The sequence below is a fragment of the Lontra canadensis genome, unplaced genomic scaffold (assembly GCF_010015895.1).
Source record: "Lontra canadensis isolate GAN:19392208 unplaced genomic scaffold, GSC_riverotter_1.0 scaffold58, whole genome shotgun sequence".
Taxonomy (NCBI): domain Eukaryota; kingdom Metazoa; phylum Chordata; class Mammalia; order Carnivora; family Mustelidae; genus Lontra; species Lontra canadensis.
In genome coordinates this window covers 3,350,359-3,375,940 of record NW_022631052.1, presented here as the reverse complement: position 1 = coordinate 3,375,940, position 25,582 = coordinate 3,350,359, and the positions used below count along the sequence as shown (strand labels likewise).

The following is a 25,582-nucleotide window of genomic DNA, read 5'->3' as shown; positions in this document are numbered from 1 at the left end:
CAACAGAGAGTGAGAGAAAGAGAAAGCAGGAGCAGGGGCAGAGGGAGAAGCAGACTCCTTGCTGAGTAGAGAGCACAGGTGGTAGAGAGAGAGAAGCAGGCTACCCATTGAGCGGGCAGCCCGATGCAGGGCTTGATCCCAGGGATCATGTGGGATGATCATGGGGGATCCCTGGGATCATGACCTGAGCCAAAGGCAGACGCTTAACCGACTAAGCCACCCAGGCTCCGTGTAACTGGTTTCCTATTACACCATCCTGCTTCTTGGATAACGCAGGTGATCTTGAAGCATGTTCCTGAAAACTTGATCAGATCCGTATCCATATCACTTTAGGTCTCCTTGGGGACGTTATATAAAGGCACTCCACTTGGAACTCTTTTGTACAGTACACATTTATTTTGAATGTAAAGAACTCCCTTTAATTTTACGTTGTTTATTAATCTTTGAGAACTGCATGTGTTCTGGCCCTTCATCCTAGCACCGGGATAGCACGTCGATGTTTGTATGTTTGGCTGACCCTGTATTCGAGACAAATTGTATGTGGTCATAAAGTATAACCCTTTCTGTACATTGCTGGATTCAGTTTTGTGTATATTCGTCAGGGATATTGGTTAGTAGTTTTCTTGTGCAGTCTGTCTGGTTTGGGTATCAGAAGTACTGGCTTCGTAGAATGAGTTGAGGTATGTTCCCTCTTATATTTTTTAGAAGAGTTCGTGAATTACCGGTTATTCATTAATCTTTTTAAACATTTGGTAGAATTCTTTAAAAGTTTCTTTTAATTTAGCTTTAACCACTTTAAAAAATTCTTTTTAAACGTCTAGAATTCACCAGTGATATCATCTAGGCCTGGGCTTTTCTTTGTGCAGAGTTTTGTTTTGTTTTTTATTAACAGGGTAACCTCTTCACTTGTTACAGAGCTGTTCGGATTTTCTGTTTCTTCATAAGTTAACTTTAGTACTTGGTGTGTGTTTTTTTTTTTTTTTTTTTAAGCATTTGTCCATTTCATCTAGTCTATCTAATTTGTTGGCATATAATTGTTCATAGTATTCCTTTATAAAGCTTTTCATGTTTGTGGTTCATAGTGATGGCCTTTCCTTGATTTTAGTAATTTGATTCTCCCCCACCCCCCACCCTTGTCCCCCTCTTTGGTCAATCTAGCTGAAGGTTTGTCAGTTTTGGTCATCTTTTCAAATAACCAGCTTTTATTTGCTCCATTTTCTTTTTTTATTTCACTCATTTCTGTTGTAATTTTTCTTTCTGCTTGCTTTGGGTTTAGTTTTCTTTTTCTAGTTTAAGTTGTAGGCTAGGCTATGGATTTTAGATTTTTAAAAATATGAGTTTATAGCTATATACTTCCCTCTAAGCACTGCTTTCACTGGGCCTCATAGGTTTTGTATGTTACATTTTCATTTTCACTCGTTGCAGAGTATTTTCTAGCTTCTTTTGCAACTTCTTTGACCCATTGGTGGTTTGGCTTGCTAACATTTGTTAGCGTGTTCTTTAATTTCCACACATTTGTGATTTTCCCAGATTTCCTTCTGTTATCAGTTTCTGATTTCACTTCATTGTGGTCAAAGAACATACTTCATACAATTTTTTAGTTCTTTTGAACTTAGATTTGTTTTATAGCATAGTATGTGGTCTATCCTGGAGAATGCTCCATTGCGCTTGAGAATAATGCTCAAATTGTTGAGTAAAATGTTCTATGGATATCTCTTATGTCTAGTTGGTTTATAGTGTTGTTTAATTCTCTTTTTTTTTTTTTAAGATTTTATTTATTTGACAGAGATCACTAGTAGGCAGAGAGGCGGGCAGAGAGAGAGGGGGAAGCAGGTTCCCTGCTGAACAGGGGCCTGATGCAGGGCTCGACCCCAGGACCCGGGATCATGACCTGAGAAGAGAGCAGAGGCTTTAACCCACTGAGCCACCCAGGCGCCCCTATACTGTTGTTTAATTCTGTATGTGTGTGTGTGTGTGTGTGCGCGTGTGTGCGTGTGTGTATGTTGTTTAATTCTTATAGTTCCTTGTTGATACTCTACTTACTTATTCTATCCATTATTCAAACTGGGTATTAGAATTTCTTTCTATTGTTGAGTTGTCCGTTTCATCCTTCAGTTTTGTCACATTTTGCTTCTTGTATTCAAGAAATGGGCAGAAGACATGAACAGACATTTCTGCAAAGAAGACATCCAGATGGCCAACAGACACATGAAAAAGTGCTCCATATCACTCGGCATCAGGGAAATACAAATCAAAACCACAATGAGATACCACCTCACACCATTCAGAATGGCTAAAATTAACAAGTCCGGAAAAGACAGATGCTGGCGAGGATGCGGAGAAAGGGGAACCCTCCTACACTGTTGGTGGGAATGCAAGCTGGTGCAACCACTCTGGAAAACAGCATGGAGGTTCCTCAAAATGTTGAAAATAGAACTACCCTATGACCCAGCAATTGCACTGCTTGGTATTTACCCTAAAGATACAACCGTAGTGATCCGATGGGGGCTCTGTTTTTAGGTATATATGTTTATGATGATTAGGTCTTTGTGATAGATTGGCCCTCATTATAAAAATATCCTCTGTCTCTGGTAACCTTTTTTTTTTTCCCCTAAAATTTAAGTGGCATTAGTATATGTACTTCAGCTCTCTTTCAGGTATTGTTTGCATAGTATATATTTTTTCCATCCTTTTAATCTGTTTGTGCATGGGAATCTAAAGTATGTGTGTCTCATGGGTCGCCAGGGTGGCGCAGTTGGTTGAGCATCTGACTCTTGGTTTTGGCTGGGGTCATGAGAATGAGCTTCATAGTGGGCTCCAGGCTCAGCATGGAGTCTGCTTAAGACACTCTCTGCCTGACAACCCCTAGAGGTGTCTCTCAGATAAAGTAAATGAACCTTTAAAAATAAAAAGTTTGTAAATGAAACAAGATGGCATTGGGAGGGAGACAAACCATAAGTGACTCTTAATCTCACAAAACAAACTGAGGGTTGATGGGGGGAGGGGGGTTGGGAGAGGGGGGGTGGGGTTATGGACATTGGAGAGGGTATGTGCTATGGTGAGTGCTGTGAAATGTGTAAACCTGGCGATTCACAGACCTGTACCCCTGGAGATAAAAATATATGTTTATAAAAAAATAAAAAAATAATAATAAAATAAAAAGTTTGTATGTCTTAGGACACCTGGCTGGCTCAGTCAGCATGCGACTCTTGATCTCCGGTCACAAGTTTGAGCCCCATGTTGGGTGTAGAGTTTACTTTAGAAAAAAAAAAGTATGTCTCTTGTAGACAGCATATCCTTAGGTCATGTTTATTTAAACTGCCAATCTGTCTTTTGATTGGAGTGCTTAGTCCATTTACATTTAATATAATTACTGATAAGAATTTATGTCTACCATTTTGCTATTTTCTGTATGTCTTAGGTCTTTTTTGTACTTCTTTTTCTTCATTATTGCCTCCTTTTGTGTTTAAATCTTTTTCTAGCACACTATTTTAATGTCTTTGTTTCTTTCAGTATACTTTTTAAGTTCTTTTCTTAATGACTGTCCAGGGATCTTAAAACAATCTAGTTTATATTAATGCCAAATTAATTTCAGTAGTATACCAAAACTGCTACATTATAACTTCCCTCTCCCTTCTTGGTATATTATTTCATGCAAGTTATGTCTTTGTTATAAGCCTATAAACACAATTTTATACTTTAGGCAGTTGTCTTTTTAATCAGAAGAACATGTTGCAAGCAAAAAATACGTTTATACTGTCACTTACATTTACCCTTGTAATGACCTTTACTGATTTACTTCTTAGTGTGGATTAAGTTACTATCTAGTGTCCTTGTATTTCAGCCTAAAGGATTCCCTTTAGTATTTCTTATAGGGCAAGTCTACTAGTGATTAATTATCTTATTATTGTTTATCTTGGCATAATTTAATTCCTCTTATTTTGAAGGATAGTTTTGCTAGGTATAGAGTTACTGGTTCGCAATCTCCTCCTTTAGCACTTTGAATATGCCAGGCTACTGCTCTCCCTGGTTTCTAATGAGAAGTATACACAAGGAATCTTTTTCTCCTGCTGCTTTCATGATTCTATCTTATGATGTGTCGAGGTGTGACTCTTTGAGTTTATCCTTCATGGAGTTTGGTGAACTGTTTTATTTTTCAATGTATTTGGGAAATTTTTAGCCATTATTTCTTTAGATATTCCTTCTACCTCTTTCTCTCCTTCTCTTATGGGACTCCCATAATGCCTATGTTGGTCCACATAGAAGGTATTCATAAGCCTTTGAGACTCTGTTAATTTTTTTCATTTTGGTGGGAGGGGTTTATATTGTTGTTTTTCTTTTTTTCTTAGATGGGATAATCTTAATTAACTTTAAGTTTGTGGATTCTTCTTTTAACTCAAATCTGAATTATTTGTTTACTACTCTGCTTTTCAACTTTCAAACTTCTATTTTTAAAAAATTATCTGTATTTTGTACTTAATGAAACATTGTGTTCATAACTTTATTTTCCTAAACCTGCTTTCCTTTAATATTTTGAACTTACTTATAATAGATGATCTAAAGTCTTTACTAATTCCAAAGTCTGGACTTCTTCAGGGACAGTTTCTGTTGGCTGCTTTTTCTTCTGGTATATGGTTCCTATTTTACTGTTTCTTTGCATGTCTCAACCTTTTTTGTTAAAAACTGGACTTTTAAAATAATGGGCAACTCTGGAAATCAGATTCTTTCCTTTTGGGAGGGTTAGTTTTTGTTATCTTTGGTGCTGCTATTTATTAATGACTTCTCTGGACTAATTCTTTAGTTTGTATTTTTGTCATTTGTGACCACTGAATTCTCTGCTCATTTAGCTTAGTGGTTAGCTAGTGATTGGACAGAGATTTCCCTAACTGTGTTCAAGCAATAAATCTCCCAGTTTTTGCTGAGGCGCTCTCTCTATGTTGGGGCATGCTTTCAATATGTCAACAGGTCACAACTCTGTTTTAGCTTTCATTTTGTGCTTGTGGAAAGCTTCAGGGTTAGCCAGAGTGAGAGATCAGGGCTGTCTTAGGTCTTGGCTGCACACAGAGTCCTACACATGTATATGGCATTCTTGAGTGCTAGAAATACATTGGAACCTTTCAAAGCCCCTTGTAGACATCCCATTCCCCAGTTTTCCATCTAAGCTTTTGGTCAGATCCTCTTAGCCCCAGTTGCTAATGTTACCTTAGGCAGCCACAGTGTTAAACAGTTCTCCCTTATTGTTTTTGACAAATGCAATGGAGATAAGACAGAGGAAGCTTTGAGTTCAGTCAGATAAAGACAAGCCTCTAGAACAGAGCTTTCCAGCAAGCTGTCAGGTCAAATAATGACAGTTCTCTGGGGATACCACATGTGGGGACCTGTAAAGCCATCTGGCCCTTTTGGTGACTATTAGGCTATTGGTTTTTATAGCTACCATAGTTGTAAAGCTATTGGTTTTCAAGGCTATCATGGAGTTACCTGTGGTCCTGGAGGAGGAGGATGGGATTAGTGCAAGTTAAAACAACATGAAGGTTGTTCTTACCAAGATATGGCCATTTTTCTTAAATAAATGCTCCTCAAAATGTCAAAAGCCTTTAGTTAATTGCCAGAGTTCTGAAAAAGTTGATTTTTGACAATTTTTGGCAGTATTCTTATTGCTTGCATGTAGGAGCAGATTTTTGGAGATCTTTGCTCTGCCATCCTGAAAGTTAACTACCTATCAGTACTTCATCAAACGAGGAACCCTGGTGTAATGAGAGTCTGCCGTGCACATGCTGTGTGCACTGTCGCCTACTTTGCCTCATGTCCCCTTTTCTTGTCTGTATTCAGTGTCTTGAAGTGGCCCCAAGGGAGTGTTAAGGAGTGCAGATTACTGTAAACCAGTGGTCACGACTCTCACTTTATTAGGAATAAGTCTTAATCTTTAAATGGGCAGCAAGTGTTGGGCACTTAATCCTCCATTCCCAGAATGTGCTGCAGACCCAGGATCATGTTGACCTGCGGGATCATTTTCTCCTATGGCCAGGAGAGTCCATCTTTTGCACTCTAGCCAACTTTGTTCATTGTCCTGTGTGGAAGTAAATCCATCATCCCCCAGATTCAGGCTTGGAGGACAAAATACTAATAGTGGAAATGGCCATTTCCTCTGCACACTGTTGGGATTTGAAATTCTGTCCAGATACAACATTATTTTCTGTATATCAGATTTTACAGTCCTGGTGAACAGCTTGAGTTTTCTTTTAAAATTTTTTTTTAAATCTATACATTTAAAGTCTAAGTTTTTGTGTGTAATATAAATTTAATTTTCTCATATGACCAGAAATATTGCATTATGGATATTTATTTTGTTACAGCCTTTTATTTCAGAAGTCATCAGTCTCCAAGTGTATCAAGAAACACAAGTGCCTTTGGTAAAAAGTAAAGAGTTTCTGGTCTGAAAACCCGTGTATGATTGTATAGCTATGTTGCAATTTGTATTTTTTGCCTTTTATGTATTTGTATTTTTTTCTTACATGTTATATAATAATTCAACCAAGTCATCTAAAATGTGATATGAAATGGTAGAACAACAGTTTTGAAATCTTGAAAAATAAAACTGGAAACATTTGCTTGTATTTTTTTTTCACCTCAGAGTGTTTTGTTAATGAGACATTTTATACTGCCATAAACTCAGGGCAATAATAAAGGTGTTGATTGATTTTTGGATGACAAGGGGCTTCTCTAATTGCAGAATTTGACATTTGTGTCACTTCTGTTTTAGGTGAGCAAGACGTGGAAGGTGATTGCAGAAGACGAAGTGCTCTGGTACAGGCTGTGCCAGCAGGAAGGGCACCTTCCCGAGAGCAGCATCTCTGATTATTCCTGCTGGAAGCTCATCTTCCAGGAGTGCAGAGCCAAGGAACACATGTTAAGAACCAACTGGAAGGTAGGCAGTAGCCAATATCCTTACCTGTAGAAGAACAGCCTACAAGGACACAGGAATCCAGGCCCTGGCTTAAATCCGGAGCCCCTCCAATTATAGCCTGAGGTTAACTGCCAAAAGCAAAGAGGGGAGTGTGGTGAGAGTCCTGTCAGCTGTGGTGATTTGTTGCCCATTTTGTTCACCGTTAGAGGATCTGCCCCCACTTTCAGACACACGGTTTGGGAGCATCCTGTTCTCTAGGAGAGGAGGGGTGAGACTGGGGTGTCAGTCACCTCCCCTCTGACGGTTAGGGTCTCCGGACTAGTGCTCAGCCTCCTTTCATCTCGGCGAACACTGATGGACCAAGAAACGGACCCCCCACCTGAATACAAAAGAGGAGCTGAAAATGCTATTTCCAGTAACTCTTTAAGAGGGAGGTTTTAAACGTCTCTAAGTACTGTTTTCTCTCCCCTCACATAACCCACTGGCTTGATTCCATAGCATTTATCACTTCAGAATCTCTACAGAAATATTAGATCACAGCTAAGAATTTGCGCAGTGGAATGTTTCTATGGGAAATAACTGTCAAGAACAGCATTACATAAAGCTGCTCTGAGGCATGACAGGACAACCGTGCAGTGGTGCTGCTTCTTCCCTCCTGGTAGCTGGATAGTCCCTTATATGGAAAGAGTAGAACCATAGATACTCTCCCCGTGCCTGGAAAGGTCAATCCTAATAGACTTTGAGATCAACAAGCTTTTGCTCACTACTGATGGTGACAGATTGCCTGTGTGCCTGTCTGTCCCTGGTCACCTCATAACCTGATTAGTGACGGATACTCTCGATCTGGGCAAACTTACACGGTTTCTAGCAGAGTTAGTAAGAGCAGTGTTTCTTGAATTCAGGGTTTCTCGACCCCAGCACACGACCCCAGTGACATTTGGTGAGGACTGTCCTGTGTGTGGCAGGATGTTGAGCAGCTTCCCTAACGTCTGCGTAGTGGATGCCAGTAGCATTGTCTACCTCCCTCCAGTCGTGACAACCGCAAATGTCTTCAGACGTGTCGTGCATCCCCTGGGAGGCAAAATCTCCCCTGGCTGAGAACTACCTTTCTCAGGAGAGCTAGCATAGCCATCCTTTCATAGAGCTTTAAGACCCCACCACTAAATAAGAAGCGCCCGGGCCCCACAGCTGTGTGCTCACCAGGTCATGGACTCCAGTGGAGGCTGCCAGCGCTCTTGCCTGTGTGGTTGGGCCAGCGTGAGAGACCTCAGTGAGAGGCAGTCAGGAAGGTTTGATGGCACTATTTAGACAGGCCGGGTCCAGCCCTGCAGCAGGAGCTGGAATTTAAGGAGAGCTGGCGAGTTGGGCATTCACTGGGGCCTTTGCCTCTGGAAAGGAGGGATACTTCTGACTTGTGTTCCTGGGAGCTAAAGTGACAAATTCAGAGGTGTCAGACCCTGAGGAGCACCACCCTGAGTTTCTCCTTCTGCTTTGGTGATAGAGAAGGCCACAGAGGGATGCAGCTGCTTCCTCCTCATCGGCTGGAGGTGGCAGCAGGGAAGGTGTTCAGAGACCCACCTGCAAACCTCTGGCCCTTCATAACTGTGGCAGGTTACGTGCAGGTGAACAAAAGGTTTCGTTTTTCCCTCTGACAAGCACACCGCCGTTTGTTTAGTGAGCACTCCATAAACGATGCCAATTCATAAACTGGAATTAGACTCTTCGCAGCATCTCGGCCCATTTCCTGGTCCCGTTAGCAGTGAGGACTCCACGAGTGAAGTGCGGAATGACGACCCCTACGCTAGCTGTAATGAGGGGATTCTTACTGGGATTCTAGAAAGCAAGCATGAAAAAACATGAAAAGTAGTGTTAAAGCAAGTTGTTTTCCCTTCGGGTGCTCCCATTTTCTGCTGTGTATGGCCAGTGTCGGGTTGTGGTGAGGGGGACGAGCACTCCTTCTGTACAGCGTGGCCCACGACCCGCGTAATGAGCTTTGTACAAATGATTCCAAACCCACAAAGGGGCATAGGGTGGAAAGTGCATCTGTCTCTTGTGTCTCTCTGCCTGCCACCTGGGCCCCTCAGGAGCAACACTCGTCATGGGTTTTTGGGTTCCCTTCGAAAGTACCGTTTCCGGGGTGCCTGGGTGGCTCAGCGGGTTAAACGTCAGCTCAGCGGGGAGTGTGCTCTCCCTTACCCCCAGCTTGTGTTGTGTCTGTCTGTCTCTCAAATGAATAATCTAAAAAAAAAAATTACCGTTTCCATGAACCTCTGACCTTGCAGTCTTTATTTTCCCCATCCTCATTTTATCTTTGTATGTCCTTGCTCATTTTATCCCCCGAGTGTTCATAAGGGCTGCTGACAGGTAAAATGCCATTAAATGCCTTCCGTCCTCTGAACTGAACTTTCGAAATACATGTGATGCATTTCTTCAGATACTTGCCACTGCCCACCTACTGTGCATCGTAGTTGTGCGCTCACACACTACCTTTATACCCTGTAACCCCCTCAAGCCCAGGAGCAGCGACTTGCATGTCCCATGCCCCCGCCCTCCTCTTCAGTGCTACTCATGTGTGCGGTAACCCGTAAATGCTAACACCTGATTTTATTCGTTGTCACCTTTGTCCTTTGGAACGCCCCAGCAACTTTGAGCACAGTCAAGTGCTAAGAAATAGCCGTCGAACGTAGCTGGAAGTGAAATGCCAGCTTCCGGGGATCCCAAGAACAGTACACACTGCATCTCCCTTCTCCTTACACAGAATCGCAGAGGTGCCGTGAGCGAGCTGGAACACATTCCTGACGCGGTTTTGTGCGACGTGCATTCCCATGACGGCGTTGTCATTGCCGGGTAAGCAAACGTAATTTTTCACTTAATGATTAACTCTTCATCTTAAGGTCTTCCGTTTTTCATGGGCCACCCTCTGAGCCCCGGTGACGTTCTCGTCCCCTGAGAGCACGTACCTTCCCGTGGTAGCCCGGGTGTGATGGAGAATCTCCACGATTCTGTTGTCCCGCATTCAGGAGTCTGAAGTGAGTGGCGGGAAGCGAATGGTGTAGAGTGTAGAGCTATAATCCATTTGTCTCGATATGTCTTTCCTAGCTTTTAAATCACTTGTGGCATGTTAGGTTAGATTTTCATTAAGGCAAACAGTCTGTATTTTATGAAGACATAAAAAAGTCAAGCAAGAATAATACATGTTGGCACAAACGGAGCCTGTTCTTACTCTCTTGTTCTGAAGCTGTCGTTATGAGAAAGGGCTGTGGCCACATGTGATACTCCTTCCCCACTACACAGCACCTGTTTGCTGCTCGTCCTGAAATAAGCTTTTTAGTGGTCATCATCACCAAGAAATTTAATTTTAGCTTCTGTAAATTCCTGTGGCTACTGTCCCCAAAATCCCTTTCATGAATTCTTCCTATTTTACTAACAGATGCAAAAAGGCTTTTTTTAATGTACAGTGAGAAGACCAGTTTGATCTTTGGATTGAGAAGTGGTCTTTGAACTATAGTCCCACACTGTATATTTAATTCCCTGAGTAGAGACCATAACATTTAAAACCCCGAGTCTGAATTGGCTTTGGAGTGAGCCCCCCCAGGAGAGGTTCCTGTCCGGAGGACCAAAAACAAATCTTGGCCTGAACAGCTTGGTGTAGTAGGTGAGTCTTTTTCTTTAAAGAAGACTCTTTGCTTAAGAAGCACCATGGGAGTTAAAAACTCCAAACAGAGGGGCGCCTGGGTGGCTCAGTGGGTTAAAGCCTCTGCCTTCGGCTCAGGTCATGATCCCAGGGTCCTGGGATCGAGCCCCGCATTGGGCTCTCTGCTCAGCGGGGAGCCTGCTTCCTCCTCTCTCTCTGCCTACCTCTCTGCCTACTTGTGATCTCTGTCTGTCAAATAAATAAATAAAATCTTAAAAAAAAAAAAAAAAAACAACTCCAAACAGATTGTTTTGTGATCTACCATACCTAGAAAAAGTATTTTTGCTTGAAACTAGATACGACCGGAAAGAACGCTTTTCCTTAGCTTTTCTTTTGCTGCCGTGATGTAGAGGTGAATGCCTTCTTGGGAGTGCTGTAGAATCACTGTTTTTGGAAAGATGAATGGACCTGAACTTTGGAATTCTGTCCATTCAGGTATCAGTGCGGCTTTAGGCTTTTGCCTCTCATAGCAGAAATGTGGGCCTCAGAGCTCATGCTACGTAAGGTCCTTTGTGCCTACAGATTCTAAGGCTCCATGGTAACTCGGAAAGGACTTCTGTCCTTCTAGCTTACAGGGGTCTCCCAGTGTGTCAGGAGGCCTTTGAGGACAGAATGTTGAGATTGGACTGAGAGTCCGAAAGGAAATTAGAGATAAAGGAGACTTTAATCTCCAAAGCCAAGTAGGAGTTTATCTGGACGTGGCCCTCACAAAGGCCGGCTGGCCACGACTCCAGATGCCAGCCCTTCTTTTCCTGCTCCCCGTTCCCCTGAGGTCTGCTCAACATCACAGATTATGCCAGCACAACACAAAGCAATGGCAGAGTTTCGTGGATCGATAAGATGAAACGTGATCTGTGGGTCAGAGAGGCTCCTCCCGGCTCCTCTTTCTAAGAGAACCTTATGTTTATGGCCTAGCATCGGGTACTTCAGTCTTGCTTGTGTGTAGAGCATCTTGTGTTTATCATTAAAATTTTATCTGGTGGTTACGGTGCTTGTTTTCTGGGTCAGATCTTGAATCCCTTTTCATTTGAGACCGTGGTGTTTGTGGTTACCTCATTCCCAATCAATGTTGCATTCACCCGGCTTTCTGCAGCTCTGCATCTCCAAGGAGCTGCTTGCAGAGACCCTGGTCACTCCATCCTCTCTTGCCCATCTACTCAGCTTGTGTTTCTCTGCTTTTCCTTCTTCATTTCCTTTTTCTCCCTTTGAACATAGGCAGAATTTGTTCAGGGGCTTGAGTTTTATGTGCTTAGAACTAAACTATGTAACCTCTTTGCATTGAAACCTGTTAGGTTTACTTCCTGTAATTGGCAGCAAAGGCTACTGCAGAACCCCTTGCTTTTTCCCATCTTTTCACACCTTTGTGTAAAAAGTTCCTGGTTTGGAGTTGCCTAGAGTAATTTTTATTACTTAATGAGCCTCGCAGTTGACCCTGTCTTGGGTCTGCCTTACTTTTCTTTTCACTCAAACCAGAGTAACCTTCAAACACTGATGCACTCCGGTGCACCCAAGACCCAGCGTAGTCCTCAGCCGAGCAGGACCTGGATGATGCCTCTTGCCCTAGGCTTGTCTTCCAGCAGAGGAAGCAGATATTGTTGTCAGAACTTTTGTTTTTTTGTTCTTTTTCCCATGAGTCTTTTGTTTCCCTTATGGTCTCATGGATAGTAACTTCCAGTTACCTTTTCCTTATGTTCCAAGCCCTTTGAAATTTGTTTCCAATTGAACTTTTTCCTGATTTCTCGTCTCTGGTACCCTTGACTTTTCCCACAGTCTCTGACTGCCTCTGGCCACATCTCTCTCTCTCTCTCTCTCTTTTAATTGAGATATAATTCCTATACCATAAAATACCCTTTCAAATTGACGAAGTCCGTAATTTTTAGTATATTCACTAGGCTGTGTATCTATCTACCACTGTCTAATCCCAGAACCTTTTCATCACCCCAGTAAATACTTTCATCACCAAAACTTTCATCACCCCAAATAAACCCAGTCCTCTTACAGGGTAAGGTCCAACTCGTCTTGTCTCCCCCCAGGGGTGTCCACAGCCCCCTGGCCTATTAACCCCACCCCAGCATCTGCCTGTTTCCTAACTCCTGGAGAAGTGACTGCAGCTTATAGTGTAGCTTTGCCTTAATTAACATTTTTGTTTTCTGTTGTGGCTTTACTTTGAAATAATTAACTTCACAACCATGTATTTTCTTGCTGTTAATTTATAAGCATCTTTTTCTTTTTAAAGCTAGAGGTAGTGTGTAATATGCAGTGCCCCACGGTGCTTGTGCATTGTTTTGTCTGAAGGAAACATTATAATTTGATATGCAGAACCCCCTCCGACCTGGATACTGAGTGTTATGTGGAAACCTGAGGAAATCCCTAATTTGTCTGGTCCTTGATTTCTTTGTCCTTTCCACTTAGAATCATGTCATCTAGAACCTGGAAGAAACCGTAGAGGTTAACTGTTCTAAAACCTTCATTTTACATGGCTGCCTGAGGCTTGGAGGTCTGACGAGCTGGGAGGGTCAGGTATGCACTGCACCACTCCACTGTTCTTCTGCAATGTCCACGTGGAAAACCAGCGGGTAGGGCTGCCTTCTGGAGCCCTTGTTTGCTACACTGACAGCTCATCTATGACAGCTTCATTTTGGGTTTTCTTTTGTGGCACATGTCATTCTTTTCTGTTAAAAAAACGAAAAAGTGGTAGTAAAACCATGTTCTTACAAAACTGTTAGAAAGCAGTGAAGAGAAAAAGCCACCTAAATCCTAGCATGCTAACATGGCTCTTGTTATGGTTTTTGTGTACACAAGTTATTTGCTCATTGTTTTATGCACATTTTTACATAAGCCTAACCTACCTTCTATTTTGGCCTTTATTCCTCACTAAACTGGTGAAGTTTTTTTTGTGTTATTACATGCTTTTCATTATTTTCTTTGATTTGTTACAAAAAGTCCTACAATGTATCTTAATTTTTTTTTAATCATTCCTCTAGTATTGGACATTAAAGTCATTTCCCGTGGCTTATTATTAATATGTATATTTTATGTAGGGGTTTTCAGATTTCCCCCCTTTTTAGTACTGCCAGTCTTCTTGAAAAATTATAAAACACATGCTTATTGGGGTCCCTGCGTGGCTCAGTTAAGCATCTGCCTTCAGCCCAGGTCATGATCTCAGGCTCCTGGGATAGAGCCCCACATGTGGCTCCCTGCTCTGTAGGGAGTCTGCTTCTCCCTATCCCTCTCCCCTTGCTCATGGGCTCTCTTGCTTGCTCTCTCATAAATTAAAAAAAAATATTTAAAAAAACACGTGCTAACTATAGAAACTTTAAATTGCATATAAATTTGTAGAATGAAGAGTCCTACATCTTTCTATATCCCTTAGTGTGATTATTTTTCTAGGCTAGAGTCCCATTAGTGGAATTACTGGATTTAGGGGAATGAATTTTCATATTTTCCAGATTAAGAAATTATTTTTAAAAAGCCCTCATAACTCTCAGCTTCCTTCCAGTCTGACTTCGGTGTGAAGTCTCCAAACCATCCTGCAAGCCTGCTCTCCTGACTCTGCCTTCCTCCCTTCTGTCAGTGCGATAAATAAGAGGGGACACATTCATGTCTTAACCTCCTATAGTCTGGTTTCTATCCCAGGCCTTCCACCAAGCTACACTGTCTCTCAGATCACCAGGGCTTGCAAACTGGTGGCTTTTCTTGGCCCATCGCCTTCCACATGTTGGCAGTGTTGGGTCTTGTTAATTGTATCCTTCTTAAAATGATACAGGTGGTGCATTGAGCATCTCTGTACCTTCAGAGCCTAACACTGGACCCAGGACTCAGACTTTGAGGAAAGTGTATACAGAATGAAAACTCCTCACACTCCTGAGACCGTGCACTTTCTGGGACTCTTTACTGTGTCTTTAACCTGCCCAGGCTCCTCCTGTGGCCCTTTTTGCCTTTCTGTGGTCTCACTTGGCCACTTAGCAGTGATGTGCAAAATTCCAGAAAACACAGTTGCTCTCTTTGCTGGGTAGATAAGAAGTTCCTGCAACCGTGACAAAGTAATTCAGGCACAACCTTTACTTTTTTGTTTCAGCCAAAATTTCTCATTTCTTTAACCGGAGAAAAATTTGTGTTCAGAAGCCACCGATGTCCATACTGGAAACCCCCTGTCTGTCTCAGAGTTCAGCCTCTAGCTGCATTTTCTCTGTGATGGGGTAACCCTCCTGAAACACAGTGAGGGTGGGTGTATGCTTTTCCGTGTATTTAGAAGAGAGATTATCTGGAAAGTTTGTTGATAATAAGTGATTAGGAAGTGTGGTTTTTGTTTTTGTTTGTTCGGGTGATGACAGCTCTGAGAATTTTGAAATGTTTCTCAAATTATGTTTCTCATTAAAAGAACAGAAGAGATGAGCACATGAAAACATGCCTGTCCTGTTTTGTGATGCGGCGACTGTTCTTCTTGTCCCCAGTTGCACTGTGGAAGTTAAGAGTGTTGAAAACAGATGACATCATGAGTTCAGAAAGGCCACATTCTAAATCTGAGCTGTAGGTCTAGGTATGATCCACCAGAAGTAGATTTGCTTTACTGCCACCTAGTGAAGGGGAGAGTGTCTCAGATAAAGCTTCCAGGAGAAGGTCAAGCTGGGCTCACTGGAGGCCTTGTGCCAGCTCTGCTAACCATTAAGCTATTAGCTCACCAGAAGCTTTTATCAGATGCCCAGGAGTATGGTGGTATTTTGCAATAAACTCCCTCCTTACTTAAGATTCGTAAGTCTAAAGTATTTCAGTCTGCATAAGAGAGCATACTTCTCTAGTCACATTAGAGGACCTTTTCCTCCCCCTTTTGATTTAAAAAATAACAAGCACCCTCTTTGCATCAAGGTTTTTCTCAGCACTCCTAAATGTTTCTACTTCGGTTTCTGCTGCTGTGATGTTGCCTTTTTAGGGTCTGGTTTCCGCTTTTATTGGAAGGAACAGTGACCGTGTACCAGTGTTTCTCCTCTGCCAGAAATGGTTGGAAGGAAAATTATCATTTAATGTTGCAAAATATCAACTCTCTTATCTCCCTTAGAATATGATTTTCCCATTTGGTCTCCTGCATTTCATCCAGCTCTGTTCTCTTTGAGGCAGTTATGCCCAAGTAGACAGGTGAAAGGAGTGCCGGTGCCTCCCTCTAGCAGCCAAGTGACTTCTGGCTGTAGTTCTGGCTTTTCTCTTTGTTAGCTTTGTCTGTCCACACAACCCAGCTTCTGTAGGCTGGAAGCAAAGCTTTGAGTTCCCGGCTTATATGTACATAAAATCTCATGTCTGAATCTCTAGTTCGCTTGGCACTTCCAGTGGAATTTTCTCATTTGTGATTAAGAACTGTAGGAAAATCATGGTTCCTGCATCTAAAGTAACTTGAAATACCATGCCTTTAGCCATTTTTTCACCACTTTTTCCCAGTAATTAAAAATGTGCCTTTTCATTGACCATGTACCATGCCACAATATGACTTTGCTCTGAAATTGTGTATATTTGCCCCAAATTTTAAAACCTACCCAGGAGCTAAAGATGGCAAGGACGGGGTTTAATAGTTGGCTAGTTTCAGGTGAGTGTATAAAAATGGGTAATACCTGTGGCTTGCTTTTGAGACTCTTAAGATAACGTGCTTTGTAAATAGAGACAGGTGGTAAAGTTGTGTTAGACAGATGTCACCTCACTTAGGAAGGACATGCTTTCTATCTTTTTCCTTCTTTAAGAACTTTTTCTCTTGATGATTTTTCTTTCAGCCTTGGTTTATATAGATTTTGTACTGCTGCTCATTATGACATTGGACTGTTTGCCATAAGGAATTTGATCATTACCCATTAGGGACCTCTTTTTAAAAATACTTTTAAAATTTATTTTCTGCCGTGAGGTGTACATGCTCTTCTGGTAAATAAGTCTGAGGTAAGGTATTGATAAGAGCCTGGAGGAGAGCATTACATTTATTATACCCTTAATGAAGGAGCTCCAGAATACCCTTAATAAATACTGGTGAACTCATGACTGCATTTATCCATCTCTGGTTCTCCAAGGAATAATGGGAAGGGCCACAGCTACAATAACTCTGCATAACCATCATTGACTCTGACTCTATTGATTGTGATTAACCAAGATGTATGGAAAACAGTTTTAAGTGTGTAGTGCATGTATCTCGTAAGGTCCATTAAGATGTTCATTATTTTTCAATCGCTGCGTCTTAAGCTGCACTTGATGTCTGTAGTAGAGCTTTTCTGCGGGAAGACTGCACTGTGGGATTGAGTTCATTTTGTTAATTGCATGATACTACGCAGTCATGTTTCATAGAAAACAGTAAATACTCTTGATTTCATTGATTTGTATTCTTTGGTTATTACTAAATAAAGTATGGAGCATGCAAATAGTTCTTAAAGCCTCTACATGGTGAGGGCAAAAATGGTTCTTGAAATGTGGGGTGCTGCATTTTGGGGGACTTCTGCCTAATTGCTTGGTAGGCTTGAAACCAGTTTTGTCCTCTGAATTTAAGCTCGTAGATTCATTCATTGAACACTTAGCACAGACGAATGCTGCAGACCCCTCCCTTGCTCCCAGGCAGCAAGGGGTTCAAGCCCCAGCAGTGACAGAATAACTTGGGAGACGCTAGGGTGGGGGGAGCAAGGCGTCCGCCGTAAGACCCTAGGGAAGGGCACCCAGTACAGGCTCAGTCAGGCAGGATTCTCCTGAAAGTGACTTCTCAGCTGAATCTGGAAGGATGACGAGGAGCTGGCCAGGTAGAGTTTTATGGGGCAAGGATGCAAATAACCTGCTTACATTCTGCCACTCCTCAGTCCCAAACCAAGGGCAGGCGTTAATAGTTCAGCACAGCATTTACTTTTCTGGTACGCTGCTGGATTCAGCTTCAGAATCCTTCTCAACACAGGGCTGCAGGCAGCCTCAGTCGATGTACTGGATTTGACACACAGACCATTTGCTAGTCCTGGCCTGAGGCCTCATGACAAGGCTCCTTTCGGTTGCTGTCAGTACTTGGTCAGAATAGAATTGTGATTTTGTTTGGGGATGGTTGTATGAATATGGCTCTGTAGAGGCTGAAGTTGTATCAGCCTTTCTGTACATCTTCCCATGTCACCTGTGAAGTGTGTGTGGGAGGCACCCTTGGATCTGCCCGACCTCACACTCCTTGCCAACATAATGAGCCTTTTTTGTTGGCTTTTTGCCTTCTAGTTAGAGATAGTGGTAGAATTGATGGGCTAGGTTCACGGGCTGTGTCCTGCAAGCCTGAGTCACAGTATTAAAAACGATAAATTCCTTATATGGGAATGCTCTTCAATGGGAATGGTCCTTAAAAGCCATATTTGTTTGAAGACACTGTCATCTGAGGAGGTGGCCTCGCTTACTGGCTAAGCAGCAGTTTGAGGAAAGCCTGGTGACCTCTTTTGATCCCAGCTGTGCCACTAAAATGTTTTTTGGGACCTTGGGTAAGTCACTTAACCTTACTTACAGCATTCCTAAATCAAAACAACCCCCAAGGTTGTCATGAAGAGCCTTGGGAAAAAAAAAAAAAAAAAGTGTTTTTAGCGAGTAAGCTCAGGCACCTGGAAGCAAAACATAAACACCCCCTTACATCTCCCCACAAGAAAGGTTAAAGGTGGGGCTTGTTTTATTTTGCTTTTAGCCGTACAGCATTTCTTCCTTTTTCTTTGGGCCTCTTAGTCCAAATGAGTAGTCTGTTCGTGGAAACTTAGTAGTTAATGGAAGCTCTTTGGTGGTAAATCATTGTAAATTGGCAATTGCTCTGGCGTGCCGAGCTTGAGAGGCTCTATTCCCATTCTTTCAACAAAAAATCAGCTGTGGTCTCTGACCTATTTATTTGGAGGTAACCCTGCCAAGCGTAAAAAAGATTGGGAAGGCATACAGTTTCACTGGTCCATGCCCTGGACTGGGACATCCTCACTCATCTGGAAAAGGCTTCTTATTCCTTTAGTTTTTCTTTAGTGCTCTCACAGCAGCTAATATATTAGTTGCCGTTGTACTTTGCACAGACACTAATTAGAGAGCCATCAACATTGGGGTCCAAAGGCTTACTGACAATGCAACTGTCATAGTGGCATCTTAATTGGTTGAGTGTAATTGTCATTAGGCAGCGATAAAGACATCTGGAGCTCTGGAGAAAAATCAGCTTTTTTTCCTACCTCCCTTCGATATCTGTTCTTGCTTCTCCTGGCCAATGTTGTTAAGCACTTTTAGATCACATTTAGGGTTTGGTCTGGTTCCCTCTGCTCCAACCGTCGTTTTACCCTCCTGAAAATGTCTGTTTCCTTAGCACGAGTTCATTAGCACAGAGTCTGATCTCCACTGCTATGGCTGCTCTCACTTGCCTTCGATTCTAGAGTCTGGCGCTGAGTCATCACGTGGTACCTGCTGAGCCGGTATTATTTGTTTCCCTCAAAAAAGAGACGTAGAGTCTTTTATGTTTTGCCTCCTGAGTCATTTGCATTATGCTATTCTCCTGCTCTTTGGACATGAAGAATGGAGTTAATTTAAATGGATATCTTTGAAAGTGTTCTTCTCTATCAAAGTAATTTAGCTTAGCCTATGCTTTTATACATATTTTAATCATTTTGGAAGTAAATGCAAGGAGTTTAACACCTCTCGATGTGTGTGTTCCGAGTGTCTCGCTGATCATCAGCAGTGGAAGGTGGGCAGTAGAAGTCAAAGGAGGCGCCAGTCATACCCGTCGAGTTGTTACTCACGGATACCCCCTCCCGGTCACTGTGTATTAGCTGTGTGTAAGGCACTGTGATAGAGATAGAGCATTGAGATGTGGCCTTCTTCGGGACCTGAGCATCAAGTGGAGGTGTGGCAGGTAATGAACACCGTTTCTTCAGATACAGAGCAGTTGATACAGTGTAGTTGAATCAGAGAAGGCTTCATGGAGGAAGAGGGTCTGTGCTAAACATTGAGCGGTTGGTAGGCTTGTGCTAGGTCAGTGGTTCTCAGTCTTGCCTAACCGCTGGAAACACTGATGCCTGGCTCCACTCCCAGAGTCAGACTTCAGTGGTTTGGGTGTACTTTGAATATCAGGAATTTGGAAAGCATCCCAGGTGATTCTCACGCACAGCCAACGTTGGATCCACTGGGCTGGGTTGGCAGGAGGGAAAACACTCCGGAAAGGTGGATAATGTGAGCAAAGGTGCTGCAGTAAGAGTATATGGAAGCCAGGAATGGCCGACTTGTCCGGAGACAGGTTCATGCTAAGGAAGACCAGACAATGAGACCTGGGAGAGAAGCTAGTGTGTGGAGGGATCTTTGTGCTAGGCCCAGTAATTAAAATGTCATCAATAAGACATTAAGGCTTGAGTAGCTAGAGGGCTTTCTAAGTGTCAAGTGCTATTCTAGTCTGACTCAGGACTTCTAGTGTTGGGCTCATAGCTATGAGCAAGACCCAGCCCCTGACCTTAGAAGCTGATGGGTTCTTAGGGATCTGGACAGACAGTTGCTGTGAGAGAAAAGTGTAGGCTGCTGTGCTGTAGGCTAGATCATAGGGAGACATGGTCCAGTGGGAAGGGGAAGAGAGGAAGGAAAAATGATTATTTGTGTCATCAAGTACTTCTTGAGCGCTTGGCTTGTGCAGGGCTGATGGGGTGGGGGAGGCTTGGGACTAAGAGGCCCTGAGGTATTGAGCGGTTTGGATGGGGGCAGCATCCCTGGGGAAGGAAACGGAGAGGGCGTGGCCACCAGAACACATTGGGCAGTGTGGGTGGGGCCAGGGTGTGTGTGTGTGTGTGTGTGTGTGTGTGTGTGTGTAGGAGCTGCTCAGTTTTGTACCAGGGACTAGGACTGATGTTGTCACTGAGGAAAGGAAGGATTTGAGTAGTGGGCTAATTTGTGGTGAACTGAAGCCTTTTGAGGAGAACACGGGTTTAATTCTAGACCTGCGGCATCTCAGGGTCAGGGGGACAACATTTCTGTGGAGGAAAAGCCCTGTGAGGACCCGTTAGACATGAACAGAGCGCTCTTCTCTGTGGGAGCCCTGCCAGTGAGGAGAGCGAGTGGCAGCTGTATCTCACAGGGGCTCCCTGTTGTGTGTGGGCCGGCAGTTCATCAGGTTCTGGTTTTGTTGTTTTGCCTCGGAACTATGTAAAGGGGCTTTGGGGCTGGAGCTTAGGCCCTGACATGCTCTCCTCTGTACCCCTCTGCTGGCCACGGGGGCCCCGATGGAGACCACAAAGGGCCCTGAGAGACTGTGTGTGCAGCCGCTGTACCAGGCATCAAAGGAAAGAAAGTACGATTCCAAGTCCCGGAGTTCTTGGACCCCTGCATTTGCTTTCTGTGTCTTTTCACTCCTTGTCTCTATTTCTGATGGTGTCGCCGTCCGTCTCACCTTTCTTTTCTGAAATGGCTCCTTCCTTTCATGTAGAGCTTAAGAATCTAATCATGCACAGTCTAGACATTCAAACATGTTTGTTCAGTGTCTCTGTAGCTAAGCAAATGGCCTTAGTCCAGGGAATACCTGAGTTCTTTTCTGGGGTGTCCGGGTGGGCCGGGTGGATTTGGCGTAGTGGTGTGTGTTCTTGTATAGGGTTCCTCATTAAGAAGGGTGATCTGGAATGCTGCCTGGAGGACCTGGGAGCCAGCGGCCGTGCTTTGGCCACGGTGATATCAATATCCACCCTTGCTCGGGCATCGCCAGGCTTAACAACACTCATGGAGTGAGTGTTCCTATTTACTGGGGGATCAGTCGTCATGTGGATTTCCTTCAGCCCAATTTTTGAAAGCGCGTCTCTCTCACTGGCTCTTTACACCACAGGCACACTCCCCAGGCACCATCCTGCAGGGGGAGAGCCGAATTTTCCAACTGAAGGAATTTGTATGACAGAATCATCTTTGAATCACATAATGTATATATTTACCATCAATAATTTGAGGGAATTACTGCTACATTCAATAAAAGAAGCACTCCTTTATCAGAATGTTCTTAGTTGGTTTATATATATATATATATATTTTTTTTTTTTTAAAGATTTTACTTATTTGAGAGAGTATGCCCATGAGCAGGGGGAGGGACAGAGGGAGAAGCAGGCTCCCTGCTGAGCAGGAAACCCAATGTGGGGCTCGATTCCAGGACCCCGGGTTCAGGACCTGAGCCAAAGCCAGATGCTTAACTGACTGAGCCACCCAGGGGTCCCTCTTAGTTTCTTTATTAAGAAATCTCACATGAGAGATTGATCTGTAACTACTTGATAGATATATCATGTGATAGATTTCAGTAGTTGAATTCATCTCAGAGATTATCTTGAGTCTTTATGGTTTTTATGTGGGATCTAAGAAATCCTGAAGGAACTATGGCCAGGGTCTCTAGAAGACTGTGAACCTGCTTAAAGTCATGTGCCTGTCTTTGTGTTTGTGGGGTACATCATTAGACTCTTAAAGCCTTTCTAACATGCCTCCCCGTGGTTAGCTGATTTACATGTTGAACCAAGCTCTCTGTAGCAGATGTAAGGAACTTAGCATAAATACTTCGATGGCAGACAGCACACCACCTCGTCATCTGGCCATTCCATTATCCTCGTGTCTGAGGGGCCTCATGTCTGAGCAGGTTCTGGCCCTGTCTTGGCTTTGATGGAGAGAGTCATTTGTTGGAGTGGCAGTAGTAATAGGAGAGAGTGAGTGCTCCTATTTTCTAAGTGGGCAAAACCGGGGAGTGTCATGCATTTCGGCAAGAGCTTTTCATGAGAAGGCAGCATTGTCTGGCTGCTAAAGGCAAGATTTAATTGTTTCAGCAAATCAATTAGTCTTTAGGGACTTTAATCAGTCAAATCTGATGCATGGATGAGGCATTAGAAAGCTCGCGCCTGTAAGAGTCCTTAGCTTTTCTCTCTTGGTCTGTCTTTTGTGTATGTGTGTAAATACTCTGGCCTCTACAGATTTCTGCTAGTGATCCCTTTGCTGGGATAATGCAAGGCAGTAGATTGGTTATGATAGCGTAAGGGAGATCTTGATGCCAAAATCTTGTAGTACGGTGTTCTCATTTGAATTGTCACCCTTGTGCCGTGTGAGAGCATGAACTGTGTTCACAGCCTTCTGTCAGCTAGGTGACCTTTTCTCCTGTTGGAATTACTCCTCTAAATAACATTACAAGAACGGTTGCCCACCAACCAAATCTTACTTCTGTTGTTTTAAGGTTCTCCCTGTTTTCTCTACCATGGCCCCGCTCTCCAGTCCCCGTTTGGAACCAAGTGTGCTCTTCTTTTCCAGATATACATCAGGGGACGTGAGGGTGTGGGACACCCGCACCTGGGACTACACAGCCCCTTTCCTGGAATCAGAGTATGAGGAGGACGAGCCTGGAATGCAGCCATATGTCTCCTTTGTGAGGATAAACAGCTCGCTGGCGGTAGCAGCTTATGAGGATGGTAAGTAACCGCAACCCTCCTCCCTATTAAGGAAAAAAAGCTTTACAAAAATTAAGCAGCTGTGGCCGGCTCCCCCCTGTAATCCCTCCATATATACACGTGGGCACACACACATGTTTACACACATACACTCACTCTTGCCTTTATGTGAAGAAGTTGGCCAATAACCCTTCCATGCATTAGTAGGCAATGGAGCAGAGCACCCAGTAAGACTGGTGTTTAATTCCTACTGGAACTGGCGGGCTGGGTTTCAGTGCCAGACACGAGGCTAGCCAAGCCATCTTAAGCAAATAGCTTGTTTGGTATAAAATATTAAATATACTTGGCCTACTTTTCCTTTAGTCTCTGCTCAGTCCAAAGGGAACTGGGAAAAGGGGGGATAGACAGATAATCTGTTGACAAATATGGAAAGAGAAAAATAAAAGTGAGTGCCTACCTTCTCCCGGCATTTACATACCATACAAAATAATGTATGGTGATGTATTGTCTCTTTGGGATTGATAGAGTTATTTTTGTGTATGAACAACCATGGATTTACAGAACTAGGTAAGAAAAGCCTAAAATTATATTAACCTAAGTCATGAAACACCTGTCAGTTTGTAACTAATAGGAATAATAATTTTGATGGCCATGATATCCTATGCTCCTAAGTTCCATTATGTTGTGAATTTGCAATCTCCAAAAGCTTGATTTCCCCACTTGCCTGAGTTGGACCACGAAATATTTTGGAATGTTAGTCTTCATGTCATATCACTGTTGGAAATATTCAGAGTCAGTGGAACAACCACAGAGTCCATGGTTGGCTCAGATGGACAAAACTGTAGTAAAGTAACTAATGGGCAATTTTATATCTATATGTCACTTAAAAATAGGGCTGAAATCTTGAAATGTATTACTTTACGTATTACTTTCAACATATTACTTTAACAACATGAATTCTATTCTTTCAGTTTTGACAGTAGTGGACTGCATTGGTAGATTTTCTTTTCAGCTTCTAGAAATTCAGCTAAGCTCTTTCTGCGGTATGGAGTATTTTCTTTATGTTTGTTGAGCTCCTGGGTAGGTAACATAAGATCGGCTTGAGTGTGTTTCCAAATTACCAGTGTTTCTCTAAAAAATGAGTGTGCAGAAGCTGTAGTACAATTAGAATCCTACAGTTCTAGCATCCTCTCCTAGCCTTCCCCAGCCACACATGCCTGTGCACACACACACATTCTTCTTCGGATGGGGAAACGGGAGCCCAAAGAGACCAGCGAGGTGATTTGCTTGAGGCTGAGCTGTGAGTCCAGTAGTGAATCCAGAAGTATGACGGTGTGTCCCAGGCCCGCTGGGGTTGGGGTGCACACTTTATCTGCTACTAAACACAGAGACGCCTGCAGAGACGTGCACCTGGTTGATCAGCATCCCCATGTCTCCTGTCTCGGGAGCTTGAAAATCCAGCTTGTGGAGAGGGGCCAGTGTGCTGCCAGTTTCCCGTCATCGGTCAGAAGTGTCTTTGTCCTCCTCGTCCCTATTGCTGCACAGAAGCCTCGGGAAACCATGCAGATGGGAGACTGAAACTACCTTCTTTGTTTTTTGTTGTTGTTGTTGTTTTTATTATGTTAGTCACCATATAGTATATTAGGAGTTGGTTTTTTTTTTTAAAGATTTTATTTATTTATTTGACAGAGATCACAAGCAGGCAGAGAGGCAGGCAGAGAGAGAGGGGGAAGCAGGCTCCCTGCTGAGCAGAGAGCCCGATGCGGGGCTCGATCCCAAGACCCTGGGATCATGACCTGAGCCGAAGGCAGAGGCTTAACCCACTGAGCCACCCAGGCGCCCCAGTACATTAGTTTTTGATGTAGTGTTCCAAGATTCATTGTTTACATATAACACCCAGTGCTCCCTGCAATACGTGCCCTCCTTAATACCCACCACCAGGCTCACCCCCTCCACCCCCCCCCCAAAACCCTCAATTTGTTTCTTGGAGTCCACAGTCTCTTATGGTTCATCTCCCCCTCCGATTTCCCCCCTTTCACTTTTCCCTTCCTTCTCCTAATGTCCTCCATGTTATTCCTTATTTTCTACAAGTAAGTGAAACCATATGATGATGCTCTGCTTAACTTATTTCACTTTGCATAATCTCCAGTCCCATCCATGTTGATGCCAAAGTTGGGTATTCGTCCTTTCTGATGCCTGAGTAATATTCTATTGTATATATGGACCATATCTTTATCCATTCATCTGTTGAAGGGCATCTCTGCTCTTTCCACGGTTCGGCTATTGTGGACGTGGCTGCTATGAACATTGCGGTACATATGGCCCTTCTTTTCACTACGTCTGTATCTGTGGGGTAAATACCCTCTTTGGCAAATACTTGGTAAATAATGGCCAAAATGTATTTCTAAAACTTGATTTAAAAAAATACCGTTAACATTCAAAAAGAGCAAAAATATATATACAATGTAAAAGAAAACATCACCCGAAAAAGCTCAACTGCTCCTCCCTCGCGTCCTGCCTTGGTCCCTTCCCTTGCACATCTTACACATGGGGCCTGTGCTATGTACTACTCTGCACCTTGCCCTTGTTTTGTTTTTAACACAA

The 25,582-nt window shown here is 43.1% G+C and overlaps 1 protein-coding gene across 1 annotated transcript in view; it reads left to right on the top strand.

Moving 5' to 3' along the window:
• The window catches only part of FBXW8 (F-box and WD repeat domain containing 8), a 121,364-nt gene that overhangs the window by 27,880 nt on the left and 67,902 nt on the right, over window positions 1-25,582 (top strand). The window contains exons 3-5 of the mRNA XM_032876194.1: window positions 6,761-6,925; window positions 9,663-9,751; window positions 22,842-22,999. Of these exons, the coding sequence (XP_032732085.1) occupies window positions 6,761-6,925; window positions 9,663-9,751; window positions 22,842-22,999 (412 nt within the window). The remainder of the gene's footprint in view (window positions 1-6,760; window positions 6,926-9,662; window positions 9,752-22,841; window positions 23,000-25,582) is intronic.